General features: G+C 38.8%; 1 protein-coding gene across 4 annotated transcripts in view; it reads left to right on the top strand.

The window, feature by feature from the left end:
- Window positions 1–22,080, top strand: part of cnksr2a (connector enhancer of kinase suppressor of Ras 2a) — a 177,036-nt gene that overhangs the window by 70,186 nt on the left and 84,770 nt on the right. For 2 of the 4 annotated variants that reach the window (XM_049462856.1, XM_049462835.1), the window contains exons 4-6: window positions 5,749–5,836; window positions 15,767–15,808; window positions 21,590–21,709. In XM_049462856.1, coding sequence (XP_049318813.1) covers window positions 5,749–5,836; window positions 15,767–15,808; window positions 21,590–21,709 — 250 coding nt within the window. Of the gene's footprint in view, window positions 1–5,730; window positions 5,837–15,766; window positions 15,809–21,589; window positions 21,710–22,080 lie in introns of all 4 variants that reach the window. The other 2 variants (XM_049462846.1, XM_049462832.1) reach the window with 1 other exon arrangement.

Genomic DNA, 22,080 nt, shown 5'->3' with positions numbered 1-22,080 from the left:
ATTAAAATAAATACTAAAAAATCAAGGCTGTGATTTCTACCTTCACTCATGATTTCACTTAATTCATGTACCTGTTTTTCACAGTGCCAGCACACATTTGTAGATTCATTGATGAATCCATACTATTCTTTTTCCATTTTCTCAGGTCTTTTATAGATTCTATGCCCCCTCTCAATTTAATCAGATGATTTACAGCTGCTGATTGTGTGCTGTTCTCTCTCTCCTCCGTCTCTTTCTCTCTCTCTCCCTGTGGGGATGAGGTCAAGTTGAGAGAGGCCTCGAAAAGCCTGCCTCTGTCCATGGCAGCTCCTCCGTTGCCTGACAAGCCGTCCTTGGACGAGGGAGCCGCACGCCTTCGGCATCTTTATATATGGCAAAGTGACTTTGGGAGCAGTGTAGGTCCAGAAGCACGTCTTTTCTTTGCTGGGCCAAGACGGCATCGTTCTCGCTGGGACACGGCCGAGAGTAATGACGTACTCTCTGTTAGGTTTTGTTGTGGATGTGCTCACAGATGCTGTCTGTCCTCATCTAGCCTACGGCGCTTGTTACTGTCTGTCTTGCTCGGCTGGAAGGCGCCTAAATGCACTTTCTTCTAGCCTCTCCAGAACACAAAGCAATCTGCGCCTCCAATGCCCAGAAAGCCCCCCAGAAGAATCGTGTTTATTTGAAAACATTTTAGGCAATAAAAGTGTTTTGAAGCAGCCGGGGAGAAGATTTGGTATTCCATGAAAGCTCCGTCCCAAATCACATTTGGAGAATGGATTTCTCTTTATGGAGAGGATGTTACTCTGAAAAGTGTGTTAGGACTTGGACACGGCTCTTACCTTGGAGTGGTGGGCTGTTGAGAATTAGGGTTGAGCTCATGCTGGGTGGATTTAACTCTTAGAGGGTATTGATTAAAAAAAAAAAAGCATTCTGTAGATTCTAGATATTCCCATTAGTTAAATCAAGTCAAGAGGTTTTAATTTTGTAATTACATCTGAGTACAGAAACACAGTGCAATGAAATTACGTTCCTCCAGAACCATGTTGCAACATATACAATATAACAGGGGTCTCAAACTCATTTTATCTGGGGGCTGCTGGACGTAGAGTCTGGGGGAGGGTGGGCCGCATCAGGACAAGGACACATACTTTCTTCAACGCATTCTACCCATTCATATGTGCTTCCTAAAGTCACTGTGCATGCGCTAACCTACATTTTTTTATTATTTCTCATGTGTTTTATAATAATGTTGTTTTTCTAGTATTTTTGTGCATGGACTCACTGTAATTACACTGTCAAGGTGTAATGTGAATTAATAAGAATAAAAAAAAAATATATATATATATATAAAAATACAAAAACAGATTATAATACATTCTTACTACCACAACTTTACCCTGATACTGTGATTTAGGCTATTCAATAATAGTACATAAACTTATACTGGAAACATGCTCTAATTTTGTATTTTAAATATACACAAAAGGGTAGCATGGTTTAACAGGGTAGCACACTTGACAGAACTCCGGATCTCTCGGCTCCACCAGTCTTACACACTGCTTTTGGATAACTTTATGCCACTCCTGGTGCAAAAAACTCAAGCGGTTCAGCTTGGTTTGATGACTTGTGATCATCCATCTTCCTCTTGATTATATTCCAGAGGTTTTCAATTGGTAAAATCAAAGAAATGCATGATTTTGAGTTGTGGAGAAGTTTAAAGAAAGATTAGGTTATAAAAATATTTCCCAAGCTTTAAGCATCCCAAGGAGCACTGTTCCATCCGTCACCCAAAAATGGAAAATGTATTCTACCACTGCAAGTCTAACAAGACATGACTGTCCACCCAAACTGGCAGACTGAGCAAGGAGAGCACTGGTCAGAGAAGCAGCCAAGAGGCCATGGTCACTCTGGAGGAGCTGCAGAAATCCACAGCTCAGGTGGAAGGATCTGTCAACAGGATAACTATAAGTTGTGCACTCCGCAAATCTGGCCTTTATGGAAGAGTTGCAAGAAAAAAAGCCACTGCTGTGGTCAGATATGACCAAAGTTAAACACACCATCCCCAAAGTGAAGCATGGTGGTGGCAGCATCATGCTGTGGGGATGCTTCTCTTCAGCAGGGACAGGGAAGTTGGTCAGAGATGATGAAAAGATGGATGGAGCTAAATACAGGAAAAAACCTGGAAGAAAACCTGTTGGAGGCTGTAAAAGACTTGAGACCCGAAAGAAGATTCACCTTCCAGCAAGACAATGACCCTAAACATACAGCCAGAGCTACAGGGGAATGTTTTAGATCAGAGAATATCCATGTGTTAGAATGACCCAGTCAAAGTCCTGACCTAAATCCCATTGAGCTTCTGTGGCAAGACATGAAAATTGCTGTTCACAGACACTCTTCATCCAACCTGGCTGAGCTTGAGCTGTTTTGAAAAGGAGAATGAGCAAAAATCTCAGTCTGTATTGAAATAGGATGAATACTTTTGCACATCACAATTTTCAGATTTTTATTTGATTACATTTATGAAATCTATGTATAATTTGCATTCCGCTTCACAATTATGTGCCACTTTGTGTTGGTCTATCGATTAAAATCTCAATAAAACACATTTAAGTTTGTGTTTGTATGGTGAAACAATGTGAAAAAGTCCAAGAATACTTTTTCTAGTCTCTGTACATGTACAATATCGGCATCGGACCAGAATTCCAACATTTGCACCTTCCTATTAAATACCAATAGTTTATCTTTGCAGTTAATTACATGTAAGGAGTATAGCAAAAAAAACAGCAGTAATAACTCTGGACGTTTCAGGGTTAGTGCTTGTATGATGTTAGAGTTTAGAAGAACAAGTGCCCACTGGAGTATTTGTGAGCTTTTGGTTCTCGCAGGTTGTGCAGGATAGAGTATTTAAAGACTTGCAGGAGAGCAGAGGGAAGAGGCAATGTTCTTAAAGCTCTGTATATATAGAACACAACCTCAATACAAACGACCCACATTCTACAGCATGCACCGAGTGAGAGGAAACTGGGTGTGGAGGACATTCTGCTAACAAAAGTGTCCTCACATGCTCACATCCAGCTACAAGAAGGGAAAAAAGCTCAAGACAATTCACAGAAATGTCAGGCTTCATAAAGGCTACTATTACTGGATTACATGTTTATAGATAATCAATTTATACAGTGTCAAAAACACATAAGTAAAGCTACTAAAAAAATATGATACAGGAAACTTGGTAACATTTTACAACAAGGGTACATTAATGAACAGTACTCACAGCCATAATTCACACTGTTTTAAGGAACACAAATTAGGTGCTTATTCATGTCTTATTATCTTATTGATTGGCGGCACGCTGGAAGGACACACGCTGCGGCTTACCCTGTCTTCCTGTACTGTCCTGTCTCCCCCTTGTATGTTATTGTATGGATGGTTTGATGGCTAATTTCGCTGTTTGATCATGTGACAATAAAGGCAATTCTGATTTGCTTAACAAAGCCTTAATTAGACATTTATAAATTATTCATTTACTACTTACTAGGGTTTATTCTGTGCTTATACAATCCAAGTGTTATTGGTGCTTAATTAGGGGTCTATTATGTGGAAATTATTAATAATGGCTGTATTATTTCTTATAGTTCACAATAAACAATTATGTTAGCACCCTGTTAAGCAGATTATTAAGCATTAACTATTAGCTAATTCTACATGTTGTTAGTGTATGATTGGCAGCAGTTTGATCTTATGGTTTAGTTATGGTTATGGCTGTGCTGGGGTTTATTGAGTTAATAAGGGGTTAATAAGTCACTAATAGACCAGGCTGTGTACCATATTCTAAAGTGAGGTTCTGTTCATCACTAACTAAACAATAAAAAGAACAGAATAAATATTTAATCAATCACAGACACTAATTAAGCACCAATAACACTTACACAGAATAAAGCATAATAAGTAGTGAATAAATCATTTACAAATGTCTAATTAAAGCTTTATTAAGCAAATAATAAGACATTAATAAGTGCCTAATTTGTGTTCCTTAAATTAAAGTGTTACCCTAATTTTTAATTGACACTAATTAAGCCCTTATTAAACATGACTACATTTTAGTGCTTACAAAAAAATGTAAATAATAATATATTGAGACATTGCTTTTAAATGTAATGATTAACAACGTCTTAATTAGTGTCAGTTAATAATTATCTGAGACAGTTTTGATGACAAACAGATTGATAAATGTTGTGGTGACATGGATCACTGTTAATTGGATATTGGAAGGTGCCACACAATGTTTTTATTAAGTATTTTAAGTTGCTGTTTGATGTATATAAAGTAATATGACTTTGTTTTGGACAAAACCAACCTACAGTATTTTTTGCACTGTAAATTTCCCGGATTATAAGACACACTATCAATAAACGTCTATTTTCTGGTCTGTTTTCATACAAAAAGTGCACCAGATCATAAGGGACTTTATTTTTGAAGTAAAACAAGTGCTGGATAGATGTTACTCTAGATTTTTCTCCTGAACACTGTTTATTTGGGTGAGTAAAGCGCTTCCATTTATCTACAGTAAGCTTAGATTTACAGATTTCCACTAAGGCTACCCAGACTGCGCTATACTGAAGAAACCCTGAGAGTTCTGGTAAGCCAGGGCAATATAAGCAAGCGGTTTGTCCCACATAGCTTGTTTTAACATGGTAAACGCGCAGGCTACAGTCCGATATATTCACCTCTGAACGGCAAAAGTGATAGTGCTTAGCGTGGTTAGCAACTAATGCTAATGCTGCTCCAGCAGTGTTAGCCGGGGTTAGCAGCAGGCTACAGCCTGATAATACTCCCCTCTGAACGTCAAAAAAGCTAACGCTTGATGCAGTTAACTGGCAATGCTAAAGCAGGCTACAGGTCGAAAATATTCACCTCTAAAGGGCCAAAGAGCTAGCGCTTAGCAGCTAATTTTAGCAGCTAATGTTAACACTGCTCCAGTCTCGAGTCTTGGTGTTGGAGAACTAAAATATAGAACTAAACTATAACGCTGCACTTCAGCTGAGTGGATGTTAAGTGTGCCTTATAGTCCAAAAAATATGGTATTAATGAATAAGCCTAGCGTCTGGAGATGATGTGATGCTCGCCAGTTTCAACAACACCAAATCATTGCTAAGATCTTTGACTAGGACTAACACAACTTTTAGGTTATGCTATTAAACTAGGTAAAGTGTGTGTAAAGATTCTCACACCACCATCACAATATCCAAAAAATATATATATATTGAATGTTTTACTTTATGATCATACTGATAAGCCCTGTTTATTAGCCTCATTAGGGTTGTTGCTCCAGTGTAAAACTAAAGAAGCAAAATTCCAACATCAAATGTATCTTGCAGATTGACTGCACACACACACACACACACACTCATACAGAGTTGTACATGAACTTTTAATACAGACTTTGTGGGCTTTTTCACCTAAACTGTATATTAATGTAGCTAAATACAGCGGTGCCCACACATAAACCTACCCCTAATCTTACCCTCAGTGACCAAAGTCTGTCTGAGCTCTTTTAGTTGTTTAAAATAAAACCCAGATTCTGTGTATAAAAGCATGTTTTTTCTCATGGGGAACAGCAGCCAGATGTCCCCACAAAATAAAACTCTTATATGAACTACAGAGGAGATGTACACACACACACACACACACACACATTTGACCATCTAGTGGACTCGCCCTTAAGAATGATCTAATGGTTAATTCCAGGTGCTACTTCTTTTTCAGGTCACCTTTCGCCGCCGTGACGGACTACTCAGTGACCAGGAACAACGTCATACAGCTGTGTCTGGAGCTCACCACCATAGTACAGCAGGTGAGTCACAGTGTGCAGGACTGCTGTATTTTTATATATATTTTAGAAGAAATTTGTGCTGATGTTATAAGAAATACTAAGATAAGTAAAGGTAGCTGAAAATATTAGAATGAACAATTCTCACTTTGGGAAGTGCTTTTATAACAAAGTGGGCAAGTTTTGAGTAAAAAAAAAATATATATACTGTATATTTGATTATTAAAATAAAGGATAGTGTTTGGTAGGTTAAGAAGGCAATGCATAGAATTATTGCCATTATAGGGAACATTTCAGTATTGTTAATTTCTCAACAAAAACTTCATGTCAAAAAAGTGATCTTTTACCACTTTGTTCAGGAGCTGGGTTTTAAAAATGGTTTCACACTACACAGCTTGGTTCTCTATAACTTAAATATGCAAAAGTATCCTGTATCTACGATAACTTCCAGGTCATCTTAGTTAGTATCTTAGTTGCCATACCAGAGTAATTATTGGTTAAAATACCTGCAGTTAGATCTACATTCTGGTTTCTCATTAATGTGGATATATTTACTAACATTAAATGAATAATAGATATATTGTTCATTGTTTAAGGCTGTTAAAGCAACATAATGCGATTTTTTTTTTCTGCCCGTGGGCTCCACCTACATTTCCACCTATATTTCACTTTTATATGTCGGATGAAGACACATTGGGATTTCATACTACATCCACATGGACAGCTGTACACATGCATTTGTTGACAAGCTGACAAGGACACAGTGTGCCATCAGTGTGACTTTAAAGTTGCCATTGTAGGATAATTGTACATTACATTGCTTTATTTATGCTTTAGATATGTATCAGTTTATTTGAACACATTAGAAATAATTATAAAGACACATTTATTTTTACATCTATTATTCTTGTGCTCATATACTGGATATTGTTTAGCCTTTTTCCTCCTTGGATTTGTTTCTCTACCTTCCTGATTTAATTTTTCTATATATACAGCTCTGGAAAAAAATAAGAGACCACTTCAAAATGATAAGTTTCAAATGAAAACCTCTGAAATATAACCAAGAGGAAGATGGATGATCACAAGCCATCAAACCAAGCTGAACTGCTTTAATTTTTGTACCAGCAGTAAAGGCATAAAGTTATCCAAAATCAGTGTGTAAGACTGGTGCAGGAGAACATGCCAAGATACATGAAAACTGTGATTAAAAACCAAATACCTATAAATAGCTAAATCAGAGAAACCGATTCAGAAACGGAAGTGGTCTGTTCCTATACTTTTGTACTTGTAGTTTAAACATCTGACAGGTGTTTAATTTTTCCCAACCCTTTAGAGTCAATTTTATATATATATATATATATATATATATATATATATATATATATATATATATATATATATATATACAATATACAAATTATTGTATCACAGAATTTAAGGATATTTTTACAATATTACAATATTTAGCACAATATTTTGACTGGTAGACAAAATACACAATCTCAAGCACTGATACAAGTCTAGCTATTAATAATGCATTCATCTGGGACACAAGTCAGGAGAATAGCTTTCAGACTGGTTTATGGAATTGTACATAAAATAAAGAAAGCAGTAAACTCTTTGTATGTTCTGTGTTATTGTGGTGTAGCACTCATATATCCTAGTTTGGATAGAAGTGTGTGTAAGTACGATTCTAGAATGTATGTGTATTTTTAGAGTTTCTGTCCACGCTTGAAACACAGTAACAATTCTCAGCCTATATTATTGATACTAGTGAAAGGGAGAGAAGAAGCTAAATGCGGCAATATTTCAGCTATATTTCATAATTTTATATTAGCAACAATTGGAGATGGCATGTTTTCTCCTCTTCCGTTTCCCTCGCTCCTGCTGTGTGGAGCGTATATGGGTTGCATTACAGTGATCTCCTCTCCTCCTCCACTGCTCTGCTGGCCCCATAACACTGTTAGGGACGTAACATTGGAGTAAATGTGAACGTGTTATAGATGGAGTGGTGCATGGTGGGTGACGTAGTCCTGAGGGAGCAGAGTGTGTGAGTGTGTGTGTGTGCAGAAGTAGGCCAGCAGCTTGCTGCTTGTTAGAGCCACACTGAAGCGGCAGGTGGGAGGAGAGCAGGAGGAGCTGCTGGGGCTGGAGCAGCTGTGGTGGCAGAGCAGCAGAGCTTGGAATGAAGCTTGTGTGTGTGTGTGTGTGGCAGTGTGAACTTGAAATGAGGAAATTGAAAATGATGAAAAGCGCTTGAAACGTTTTGAACATATTAGGAACTGCCACCCTGAAGAATGGAGGGAGTGTGTGTACATCAGGGGCGTAGCCAGAACATCATTCTCAAAAGAGGGTCTTGTTAAGGGGGCAGCAAGGAGCCTTCTAACCCAGAGACATTGCTATAGTGAGGATGACAACCACCTTAACTAGCCTTCTGCACCATAAGCTCTATAAGCAGAAAAAAAATTGATTTTCTGAAGTCACTTTTTGTGAATTTAGGTCAATTGTTGAGACTCTGTTTGATTTGAGTCATGAGACTCTGAGGTATGAGTCTGTGTATAAGTTAAGTCTCCAGTCTACAGTCTCTGGATTGAAATTCTAAGGGATGCGTTCACATTACAAGCCATATCAAATCAGATTTTTTTGCTTAGATCGGATTTGGCTATCTTGACGGTTCACATTCACAAATGTAAGTGACCTGTATCTGTGTGTAATGTGAACAATCCTGTCCCTGAAACACCTCCAATGAGCACATTGATACGTGTATAAACGTCACCTTTTTTACCAACAACAAAAAACGTCATATTTGAGAGACGACTCGTAGCTTTATAAAGGTGAAATGCATGCGTTAGCCGCTCATATGTGGAGCATCTTTTGCTTGAGTAAAGAGTAAACAGCTGGTCTGAAGTACATGATCAGGTCGAGGAGGTGAAAAAAGGCCAGGTGGTTTGCTTTTGCTGTTTTTTGCTGTACAGCTGCACAAAGAGATGTGTGGGTAGGAGAGAGAAGCATGTAGCACATGCATAAAAGCAAAAAGACTCATGAATTCTGATATTTTTATTCATTCACATTCATGTCGCATGACCATGGATTGGATACGTATCCAAGTTAGGACCACATATGAAAGTAACTTAAATCTGATTTGAAAAAAATATCAGATTTGAAAAAAATCTGATCTGAGCCACATTGAGCAAACAATCAGATTTGAGTCACTTTAGCCTGGTATTGACAAGGTAGCCTAGGGTGCGTATTCAAGTTTAATCTCTGAGGTACAGGACTGAATCAAGTTCAGATTCCTTAAGGTTATGTATAAAAATTGATGGGCTATAAGTCTGAGGAAAGTTTAAGTTTCAAGTCTGTAGTTATTGCATTGTAAGTTTGAGTCAAGTCTGTAGTCTATGGGGTGTAAGTCTGAGTCAAGTCTGTAGTCTATGGGGTGCAAGTCTGAGTCAAGTCCGTAGTCTCTGGGGTGCAAATTTGAGTCAAGTCTGCAGTCTATGGGGTGCAAGTTTGAGTCAAGTCTGTAGTCTATGGGGTGCAAGTCCTGGTCAAGTCCAGAGTTTTTGGGGTTTGTGTTCAAGTTGAGTTTCTTATCTTTGGGTTATTCAAACAGAAAACACACTTTGGGGTGTTCAAGTAGTCTTAAGTCTCTGGGCTGGGAGTCTTATTGAATTCCTTTGTCACTGTGGTGCAAGTCTGGATTGACTCCTAAATCAGCATTGTCCAAATCTGAGTTAAGTCCTGTATTTTTAAGTCTCTACTGTCTCAGTTGTAATTCTGTATAAAGTCTCCATTCTCTGGGATGCAAGTCTAGGTTAATTCCTGTATCACTCAGTCTCTACTCTCTGTGGTGGGAGTCGGAAACCTCTGGGCCTTCGAAGTCTCTGGGCAGCAAATTCAAGTCGAGCGTTAAGTCTCTGGTATATGAGTACAGGTAAAGGCTCTAGTTTCTGGGGCACTAGTCTGAGTTGAGTCTCTAGTCTCTGTTTTAGAAGTTTGTGTCAAACACTCCGGGGTGCATTTCTGAGTCAAGTCTTAAGTCTCTAGGCTGTGAATCTAGGCCAACTCTGGGGTTTGAGTTCAGTTTGAGTCTCAAAGTCTTTGGGTTTGGAGTCTGATTGAAGGCCTGTGTCTGTGGGTTACGAGTCTTGGTTGAGTCTTAAGTCTGTGTTGTGTGAATCTGAGTTAAGTACTGTATTTCCAAGTCTCTACTCTCTGTGTTTTTCAAGCATGAGTACAAGTTGAGCCTCTAGTCTCTGGTTTATGAGTCCTAGTCAAGACTTGAGTCAAGTCTCTCTAAGTCTCTGGGCAGCATAGCCGAATTTAAAGTCTCTGTGATGTGAGTACAAGTCAAGACGCTGTATTAGGGGTGTGCCATATTGTATCGCACGCAATAATATCGCCAACATTTGTTAATATCGTGAACGATATTATACCGTGAAATATCGCGCCATATCACCCACCCCTGATTATCATATTAGGGGAACTGCTTTTTTTCTGTTTTTCGCAAAAGAAAAAATTTATACTGTTCTCATTTCCCATTAAATATCTACTGAAGACTGGAGATTATATCTGCCCAGTATCATTTATTTTACTTTAATCCTGGATATATGGAGATATCTGAAGTGCAATATAAGTATAATGCCATTCTGTAACATTGACTTCTGTTACAAATCTGATCAAATTCTTTTATTGGCTAATATCTCAGTTAAGGTTGTGCCGTATCATATATGCAATAGTAAAATGTAATTTTCATTTTGTTGCTGTAGTATTCTTAAAATAATTTCTTCAATTCAGTGTTTTTTCATATCGTTATCACGAAAATACCATGAAATATCGTGATATTATTTTAGGGCCTTATCGTCCACCCCTACTCCCAAGTCCCAAGTTTTTGGACAAATTTTCAGTCTGAGGTGAGTTTCTAGTTTCTGGGATAGATGTTCTTGTGTGTGGGTGTCTATGGTGTGAGTCTCTAGGTACACTTTTAAGCCCCTGGGATCCAAGTCCACGTAAAATCTTAGTTGAGTTTAGTCTTGACTCTCCAAGTAAAGCCTTGACACTTTAAAGAAATTTCTAATGTAGCCTCATTATATTCTGCAGGCCAAAATGTACCAAAATATACTGCCAATAAAAATTCAAATTTGGCACAGCTTCAAATAACAGGCCTTTCATTACAGAAGACAGACCCGTCTCTCTGAATCTGCTTTCCAGCTGCCAGATGCTACAAGTTGTGTAGCAGCTACTGAAGATACAGTAGAAGTCTGAATAATTATTAGCTGAGTAGCAAACATGCAGTTATAGAGGTTGATTGGCACTGCTGTGCAACAGGTTGTTTATTACACACGTGTGGGGAGATCAGAAGGTCATGGAGAAAGGGAGCAGAATTGAAAGGATAAGGCTGGCTTTAACCAGTAGAACCCCAAGGCCTGTTCTAATCCCGCGTTTAATCCAAGCCAGATTACAGCGCAGGAGGCCCAGCCGTGGCTCTAATCTGAGCTAAGCCTGCGGGGCAGGCCAAGAGGACTTGGACACTGTTTTCTGCACAGATCACACAGGGCCACAGCCCACTCTTCCTCTCTCTTTCTGGCTTTCTCTTTTACTTTCGTTTCACTTTCTTCTGATGTAGACAGTAAAATGACAGTAATGTAATTAATTAAGAGTTAAATGACTGTTGGCATTGCACTAAAAGAAAGTTTAATAGTTATAGTTATGTAAAAGTGTTTATTTTATATGAAGGAAGCATCATAATATTTTCTTAGCTTAAAGCCATAAGCAGCCATAAGTCATCTACTACAAAGCTCTGGAAAAATTAAGAGACCACTTCAGTTTCTAAATCAGTTTCTCTGATGTTTCTATTCATAGGTTTATGTTTGAGTAAAACAAACTTTATTTTTTTATTCTATAAACCACAAACAACATTTCTCCCAAATTCCAAATAAAAATATGTCATAAAAATTATTTAGAGCATTTATTTGCAGAAAATGAGAAATGGCTAAAATAACAACAAAAAAAGATGCAAAGCTTTCAGACCTCAAATAATGCAAAGAAAACAAGTTCATATTGATAAAGGTTTAAGAGTTCAGAAGTCAATATTTGGTGGAATAACCCTCATTTTAATCACAGTTGTCATGCATCTTGGCATGTTCTCCTCCACCAGTCTTACACACTGCTTTTGGATAACTTTATGCCACTCCTGGTGCAAAAATTCAAGAAGTTCAGCTTGTTTTGATGGCTTGTGATCATCCATCGTCCTCTTGATTATATTCCAGAGGTTTTCAGTTTAGTAAAAATAAAGAAACTCATCATTTTTAAGTGGTCTCTTTTTTTTTCGAGATCTGTAAATACACTGACAAACCAGTCATGCTAAAACATGGGATAGAAGTATGTAAACTGATCAATGTTAACGCAGTGCGGCGGCTCGGAAATGCCTACACCTGTATAAGTTGTGAGGTGTCATCCTACAAGTGGGTTTGACCAAGGCCTGATAGTGGGTGCCTGATAGATGGAGCATTTCAGTTCTGAAGTTGTGTGAGCATTTAACATATCTCAACTCTGCAGTATTATATGTACCAATTCCGGAATGCATGATAAAAGGCATTATCACCCACAGTAGACGGCGCTGTGGGTGGTAATGACTGTGACTGGTGGATTTTGTCTAGAATTGTCCATGAAAACAGACAACTAAACATTTTGAATGTTTTCACATTATGTGACCTTACAACCAGAAACCTGTATTTTATTGAGATTTAAAGTAGCACATATTTGTGAAGTTGAATGAAAAGGATACATGGTTTTCAATATTTTAATTAAATAAAAATTGTAAAGTTTAACTTGCTAAAGTATTCAGCCCCCTAATCCAGTGCAATTCAGAAGTCCAGCTGTGTCTAATATAGTCTCAGTATAAATACAGCTGTTTTAGCATCATGAAGCATCATGAAGACCAAGGAACTCACCAGACAGGTCAGGGAAAAAGGGAGAAATGTTTAAAGCAGGTTAGGTTAAAAAAATAAATTAAGCTTTGAGCATCCCATCTCAAATCTTCCTCCAAAACAGGAGGTATGAAAAAGTATTCTTCAATTCCTATTCATGCAGGGACAGGGAAGCTGGCCACAGGGAAAATGGATGGAGCTAAATACAAGTCAATCCGGAAAGAAAACCTGTTGGAGGCGGCGAAAGACTTGAGACTGGGAAGGAGATTAACCGCAGCAGCAAGATTTACAACAAGACAATGACCCTAAACATACAGCCAGTGCTACAGTGAAATGGTTTAGATCAAAGAATGTTCATGGGTTAGAATGGACTAAGTCCCATTGAGCTTCTGTGGCAAGACATAACAATTGCTGTTCACAGACGCTCTCCATCTAAACTGGCTGAGCTTGAGCTGTTTTATAAAGAAGAATGAGCAATGATCTCTAAATGTCTCTAAATGTGCAAAGCTGGTAGAGATATACCCCAAAAGCTATAATTGCAGCGAAAGGTGTTTCTACTGAGTATTGATACAGGGGTTTGAATACTTTTGCAGGTCACACTTTTCAGATTTGAAAACCATGTTCTTCATTTTAATTCCACTTCACAATAACATGCTACTTTGTGTTGGTTTATCACTTAAAATCTAAATAAAACATATTTAAGTTTGTGGATGTAAGATGACAAAATGTGGAAAATGTCACAAGATGTGAATACTTTTGCAAGCCACTGTATATTGCAGGTCAGTGCAGCTTACATGGAGCATGGCAAAAGTCACGGGACATGATATTATTTCCTGTCTTATGGCATTTGGCTTGTCAGCGTATTTAGTTAGACCCACAAGGGCATTTAGAGAGTGAGACAATTTGTGCACTTTTGCCTCTTTACACAGAGGAACAGTGGATTTAAAATGCATAAAAAGGGCAATTAAGTGAAATCACATATTACACACACACATACACACACACAAACTCACAAACACATGACACAATGACGGCTGAGTGACAATGCAGCCGAGTGGGCAGACACATAATAGTGAAGGTTGCAGTGGAGGAGGAGGAGGCGTGATTCCAAGCTCTTTGACTTACTGTAGCCACTGCACTGTGTTCAGACTGCACATACACTTTCTTTCTCTCTCTCTCTCTCTCTCTCTCTCTCTCTCTCTCTCTTTCTTTCTCTCTTTCTCTAACTTTATCTTTCTTTTCAAAACAATTGCACCCCCCTGCTGACTGCAGATCTGCACGTTTCAGAGAGGCGTTTGTTTATTAGGGCCTTGAGGCAGTACCGTGTATCAATGACATCACTTGCCTACATAATGATCTGTAAGTGTGTGTGTGTGTGTGTGTGTGTGTGTGTGTCTAAAGTTACACGTTTAACTAGTTCTGCAGTTCTAATATCTACATATGTAATGTGAATATCCCAGCATACCCCAATATGAAAGTCTTTATTATATCATTATCACCAGCATCTCTATCTTTTATATTGGTATGAGTATCCTAATCCCTCTCTACTGCGTATGCTGCTTACAGTCCCTTACACCAGAGACGAGCCTTTCTCTGTACTTAATAAAGAATAGAAAACTCAATCCAGAGCACACTTATAATAAAAGTCAGAGAAAATGCCCTCTGAGTTTTGTTTAAGTCTGTGTGAGTCACAGGGCCGTAGAGAAATGGGATGAACAATAAAGATGTGGCAGACAGGGAGTAGCATGAAAAAAAAAACACTGCAGTTTTCTATTGACTTTCATTTACCGTGTGCCGCTAGCTCAAGAGTTGAACCGTTATCTAATCACTTTGGTTCATTTTGTGATTTGTCTTTGTGCTTTATGTTCATGTGATTTATCATGCTAAACGTTATTTTCCATATATTCAGGTGCAAAAAAATAAGTAAACCCTTTTAAATTATGAATGATATTACTAATAGCTGATTACAACTGTGGCATTGACATAACAATCAAGGTGCAGGATAGAAAAAAGTTAATTAACCTCTTTGTTAATGAAATCTCCAAAAGCTAACATTCAGAATATGTTTCAGTTCAGTTCTTTATTTCAAGGGTTTGAAAGGATGAACAATACAAATGTGATAGAAAGAGAATAGTTAGAAAAAAAAACACTGTGATGTTTATAAAAGCTCTTAAAGTGTTGTTCAATCACTCAGGTTGATTTTGTGTCTTTGTATTTTATAATCATGTGATTTATCACACTAAAAATAAACTTCCATTTATTCAGATGCCAATTTTATTTTGGCTTCCTCTGTGGTGTCCTCCCATCAACTCCATTCTTGTTTAATGTTTTTCTTATTGTAGATTTAAAAAAAATATCTTGGCATGGGCCAGAGATTTCTGTAAGTCTTCAGCTAAGATTCTAGGATTCTTCCTCACCTCATTGATCATTCTGCGCTGTGCTCTTGCAATCATCTTTACAGGACGACCACCCCTAGGGAGAGCAACAACAGTGCTGAACTTTCTCCATTTGTAGACCATCTGTCTTACTGTGGACACATGAACATTAAGGCTTTTGTAACCCTTTCAAGTTTCATGCAAGTCAACAATTCTTAAACGTAGGTCTTCTGAGAGCTCTTTTGTGAGAGGCATGATTCACATCAAGCAATGCTTCTTTAAACTGGTGTGTGTGTGTGTGTGTGTGTGTGTGTGTGTGTGTGTATTTTTATAGGGCAGGGCAGCTTTAACCAACACATCCAATCTCATCACATCCTGGCTCCAAATTAGCTCTTAGAAAAGTCAATTGTTTGTGTGGTATTAGTTTAAGCAGATTGTGTTTGACTATTGTTGTGACTTAAATGAAGATCAGACATTTAATGACCAATTTATGCAGAAATCCAAGTCATCCCAAAGTGTTCACATACTTTTTAGCAGCGGTTTAACCCCAGAATACAGCTATTCAGCACGATTTGTATGGACTGATGGATGGACTGATGGATACATTTCTGTATAAAATGAATACTGATGTGTGTTTTCTTCTCTTGTAGGACTGCACTGTCTATGAAACAGAGAATAAGATCCTGCATGTGGTAAGCTCTCTTCTACACTACTTCTGTTTCTTCTTCTTCAGCATTAAAAAGTCCTCTTTAGGCAGAGACTGGGAGTCTGAGACTGAGTCATGGCCTTCTCCCCCAAGTACTACACCGTATACAGTATAACACATAGATACAAGTTCTGGAAAATGCTTACTTTAGCCTAGTTACAGCTTCATAAAATAGTAATAAGCACCCAGTTTATTAGCCACTGCTGGCTTGATAAGGCTTAGTAAGCTTTACAATGACCTATTTCAGCAAAGCGATACCAAATGTGTAGAACTTTATTAGATTTATGTTTTTTTTTGCCACAGTTTTATTAGATAAAGGGCACTTTGTTCTATTTAAGAGTGTATAATTAAACTTGCATTTTATTTTAGCTGATAAAAACTAAAGAAATGTACTGGTGTATTTTATTGCTTTTATTTAGCCCACACAGTTTGTGGGCTCCTCCCAGTTAGGGCTACTTCATTATATGATGCCACCAACACTGTGAAGGCCACTGTGAAGGCCAGTATGTACTTTTGCCCTCAACCAAATAAAATGTTTTATACTTATGCTAATGCAACATCATTAACATGCTTGGGGGAGAACACTAACTACCAGTTCTGCTCTACTATATGTCCAGAAGTGTGTGGACATGCATTCAGCTTTAATGTTTAAGTTAGACCCAATGTTGACAGTGATGTCCAAATTGACACACTTGAGAGCTTGTCTAGTTCATTTCTAGAAGGACTGTCAATAGAATAGGACACTTTTAAGTCCATTTAAAATGTCAGGCATAGGTTAGAGGGGTATACAGCCCCACCAGGATTATGCTGTGGAGCAGTAGATCTGTGTTATCTGAAATTAGGCCTGTCACGATTTATTTGCACATGATATGTTGCCTAACAATTTTTGTGATAAACGATATTGTTGACATTTTAAGACCATTAAATGGCACTAATATAATGATAACATAATATCATAATAAAGGAATTACACCCTTTTAAAGACTATACACATTGCAAAGTGTGGAGGCAGGTAATCATGGGTCCACCCCACTCCATGACATGCAACCCTGGTCTGTCCCAGTTGGCCCGCGTTGGACCGGCATAAAAACCCTCAGCCTTCCTCTAACCATCAGCATATCTCTCGAGTGAAGGCTGAGGCAACACGAACATTAAAAGACATTAAGAGACATTAAAAGTTAAATGACTAATTTAACTTTTCTAATCAAAGGTATGTTTTGAGTTCATTCACTTCCTGTGTCTGTGTCTCTCTGTGCTTCCGCACTACCGGGTCATAGTGGCCATCCAACCTACCCCGGGGGCGCAGTCACAATATTCAAGCAATCTAAGTGCAAACACAATGGACGATATCACGATTATTAAATTGATTGAGGTCATGCCCGTTTATTATTGAGCGATCAGTCGATAACGTAATTATTGTGACAGGCCTATATGAAATGATGATGATGCTCAGTTTATTAGTTTTGGGATGAGTTGGGGAGTTGTGGAAAAGCAATGCTCTAGGAAAGACAGATACTCCAACAAAAGCAGGCATGAAAGACTCTCGTAAAACACTCTTAATTACAGAAATTGTCCATCAGGTGCCCCTATGTACTATATCAGAAACCTGCACTGAGAGAAAGAGCAAATCAAACAGTTAGTGTACACACGATCTCAGGTGATTCCAAACTTTTGAACAGTAGTGCAGCAGCCTTGCTGTGGTTGTGCTGATCTCTGACAGTAAAGCAGAGCTGGGTATTGTGTGTGTTTGAGCCTCCAGCAGACAGACTGAAATAGCAGTGCTGATACCATCTCAATATGCGCCATTTGTGTGTGTGGGAAGTAATATAATCTAAAGATTTCGCTTCAATCTTTGGCTCATAGGCTCTGCAGTCTTCAGTGCCGACACACCGCACACACAAACACACACACACACACACACACAAAACACACACACACAAAACACACAGAACCATTACAGCTCAACCACCAGCAGCAGTGTGTGTGTGTGTGTGTGTGTGTCTCAGGTTGAGCTGTCACTGCTGGGCTGGGCACAGCTGTCATTCTCTCTGAATCCCTTCACTATAAATACCTCCATACCGCACCCGCCAGCTCCAGCTTTTATTTCCCACCACCCGCACACACACACACACACACACCAGCCTGCCTCATCTTACTGACAGTGGGAGGCAACAAACACACACATAAATAACAATGGAGAGAGAGGGGGAGAGAGATAGGTAGAGAGAAGGAGAGAATAGGGAGATAGACTGTGAGAGAAAGAGGAAGAGGAATGAAAGGGAGAAAGAAACAGACAGAGAGAGAAAGAAAAGTGGGGTGGACAAAGGTAGAGAGGTCCAGGTAGAGGAAAGGAGAAAGAGACAGAGGAGTAGAAATAGAAAGGGAGAGAGAAAAAAGTGGATAGACAAAGATAAAGAGACAAGAAGAGAGTGAGGCAGAAAGAATGGGGGAGAGGGGAAGGGAAAGGTAGAGAGATGGAAACAGAGGCAGTAAGCATAGAAAGAGGAAGAGGCCAAGAAAAACAACAATGATAGGGCAGATAGAGAGAGAGAGAGAGAGAGAGAGAGAGAAGAGGGGACAGAAAAGGATAAACAGGTAAAGAGAGAGAGGAATAGAAGAAAAGAGAGACAAAAAGAAAATAGAAAGAGGTAGAGTAGAAGAAAGGAGAGGACAGGAAAAACGACAATGATAGAGAAGAGTGAGAGAGAGAGAAATAGAAAGAGAGAGGAATAGTAAGAAATCAGAAGATTAAACAGAAGAGAGGCAGAGACGGGACAAATGAGGATAGAGATAGATAGATAGACAGACAGACAGAGAAGAGGCAAGAAACAGAGGGAGGGAGGGCAGGAAAAGTGAGGCAAGGGAGAGAGAGAAAGAGAGAGAGAGAGAGTTGACGGTAGACAGAGATTATAGGACTTACAGCAGCAGAGGAGAAGCAGTAAACTGAGCCAAATGAATGGGAGGGAAGACGAGGAAAGAAAACTGACAGGATGTCAGAAAGAGGGAAGGAGCGAGTGAGGAGAGAAAGATGAAAATGTAAACAAGCAGAGAGAGCTGGAGAGCGTGAAACAGCTCAGGGAAGACGGCGAGAGTGACAGACGTGTGAGGTCGTATCAGGAAAAGCGTGAGAGTGAGGCACATTGCATCAGGAAGAAAGAGAGAGGAAGGAAAAACGTAAAGAAGCAGGGAAGGAAAAGAGATAAGGGGGGTTTGTATACAGAGTAGAGAAGTAGCAAGACTTGTCGCTGGGTTTCGGTGCCACATATAGCTTGTTGCGTTGATGCTGAAACCACTTTTTACTGAGAGGACTGGATCCTCTCTCTCTCTCTCTGTCTCTCTCTCTCTCTTTCGTTAAGTGTGATTACCATCACACAACCTAAACACAAGCGCCATGATACTCCTCCTGCCGTGGAAACCAGCACAGTCTCCTCTTCTGTCCTTCCAGCCAGTCATATACCTTGGTTTCGAATATCAATACTTCCTTAAAACACCTGTTTACTGCAAGTGTGAGATTTGTACTGCACAGATTAAGAGGTCTGTAGGGTACTTTAAGAGAGTCACCATCCAGGACCGATTTTGGACTGATTATCCCATTATTAGCTCATTATCACTGGTTTGCTTTCACACACAAGAACTCTTTCTAAACCGTGGATCGATTACTCAACTCAATGCAACACTTTTCTTTGTAAAACTCTGGCAATTTGCTGCTTTTTTTTTACTTTGCTTGAATATAAACATTCAAGTTGTGAGAAACAGCAAATTTGGGACTGCAACCAAGCAGCCGTTCTCTTATGAGAAGAGTCTTTTTTATTCATGCAAACCAGAGCAAAAGAAGTGTTTATCACTATGCAGTCAGTACATACACTCACTCCACGAAGCTGAACTTATTACAGTACCCTCACTCCAGTCCTATTACTGTGTGGGTTAATTAGGCAGTACTGATGTTACATTGACTGATTCATGTTACAAAACGTATCAATCCCGCAACCCCACATATTGCACCAGGAGCAGATAGTTTCCACATCTGAGTCTGCTTTAAGTGAATCCCAAACCACCGATTTTGGGATGACCATAAATCAATGCTCTGGACCTCTCCTGGGCTCGAATACAGAATACCCAAGTACCAAACCCACGAATGTTGATGTCAAAACATCAACAAGGTGCACCAGTTTCTGACACAGGTGTTCAAATGGGCAACCGCAGTTTACACAGTATAATCTCCAGAGATAAGCAGTGCTAATATAATGGGATGCTGATGAGCAGCTGCACATAAACCTAAAGTTAATCTATAGTAAAAAGAGCTTTGTCCCAACTTTGTGGAACCTCTGGAACAATGGAACTGTGTTTTATAGGGCAAGTTGCTACGAGTCTCAAATATCCTAAACACTTACACTTTTCAAAAATACAGTCACAGTTGATGTTGGAATTTCTAGATGATAAAACATTTTTGGCATTCTATTAATTAAAGTACCATGCTGGAATTCAGTCAACTCCCAATTCTTCCACTAATGTTTATAATAGCAGGCTAAGACAATGTTCACATAGCAGGTAAAAGTGGCCCAAATCAGATTTTCTAAACAAATCCGATATTTAATTTAGTTTTATTTAGGGGTGGGCAATAAGGCCCTAAAATAGTATCATGATATTTTATGTAATTTTCACGATAACAATACTTTTGGCGATATGACAAAACACCGAATTACAGAAATTATTTCAACAATACACTACTGCAACAAAATAAAAAAAAATGTATTATTGCATACGATATGATATCACACCCCTAACTGAGATATTAAAAAAATACAAGAATTTTATAAGATAACAGAAGATTGTAACAGAAGTCAATGATCCAGAATGTGATAATACTTATAATGCACTTCAAATATCTTCATATATCCAGGATTAAAGTTAAATTAATAATACTGGATAGATATAATCTGTATCTAGTAGATATTCAATGGGAAATGAGAACAGTATAGATTTTTCTTTTGCTAAAAACAGCAAAAAGTAGTACCCTGAAATGATAATTAGGGGTGGCTGATATTTCTGGGTATAATATCGTTCACGATATTTAAAAATGTCGGTGATATATTATTACGTACAATACGATATGGCACGCCCCTAGTTTTGTTCACACAGTGTTTCTAATGTGACCCATATCTGACATCTCTCTGAAAGGTTTTTGCTTTGTAAGCGGCACACAAGTGCAACAGAGTGGTGCTTCACGTTAAGTTTTACTTTAATCCTTGTCAGAATCTCAAGAGCTGTGAAAGAGTTCAGGCTGCAGCTGAGCTTAACTCTGAGAATTTGCTCCAGCCTGCTAAAAAAGACATTGGCCTTGTTTTTTCTTTTCTTCCTTTGACAATACAACATGTTTAGCCAGTTCACTTGGAACACTTTTGGAAGAAACATTAGTCCAAATATATACAAGGTCATCTAGAGTCATAAAATCACCATTACTGTCCACTACAACTACATTTACTGTGCTGATTACTGGGAATTCCATTTTTCATGCAGTGTTTGCTGTCACTCACGGTTGCTTTCTGTTCTCCTTGTGGTCTTTTTTCCTTTTGTTGGACGAAAAAATCAAAAGAGATGCATTGCCTCTGAGAATAGGATGTGTATGTGAATCTAGCCTAAATGGCTTTATGCCTAATTTTTAAACATCTGTTACAATGGGATTGTATGAAACACTTAAATTGAATAATAAATGTGTGTCCCAATACTTTGCTTTACACTGTCTGTGTGTGTGTTGTGTTTCCTACAGTGTAAAACCTTATCAGGAGTGTGTGACCACATCATCTCTCTGTCTTCGGACCCACTGGTATCTCAGTCTGCCCATCTGGAGGTGGTTCAACTGGCCAACATTAAACCTACTGAGGGCCTGGTAAGATCACACTCACACACACACACACACCTGAAATAAATGACTCATGCTCTCACTCTTAAAGTGTTGATGTGTGTGTGTGTGTGTGTGTGGAGTGGGCTGAGTAAAGCAGATTTTCCCGCCCCGCTGCTGCCGTGGAGACTTGGCGAGTATGAGATAAACGAGATTAGGCTAAAATCTTTTTTTTTTTACCCGCGCTGTAGTGTGTGTATTTGTGTTTGCGCTCCCAATGCAACACTTATTACAGTATCCCTCATGGTCACACACCTCTGCCTCCAATCACAGCCAATCAGCTCTCATCAAGCCCCTCTCCTCTGATAGACCTGCTCTCTATTAGCAGCTCCAAAGCTGTGATTCAACTTTACGTGGCT

The sequence above is a fragment of the Astyanax mexicanus genome, chromosome 1, assembly GCF_023375975.1.
Source record: "Astyanax mexicanus isolate ESR-SI-001 chromosome 1, AstMex3_surface, whole genome shotgun sequence".
NCBI classification, from domain to species: Eukaryota; Metazoa; Chordata; class Actinopteri; order Characiformes; family Acestrorhamphidae; genus Astyanax; species Astyanax mexicanus.
Note: the sequence above shows the minus strand (reverse complement) of the source record. Positions and strands in the feature narration are given on the sequence as shown.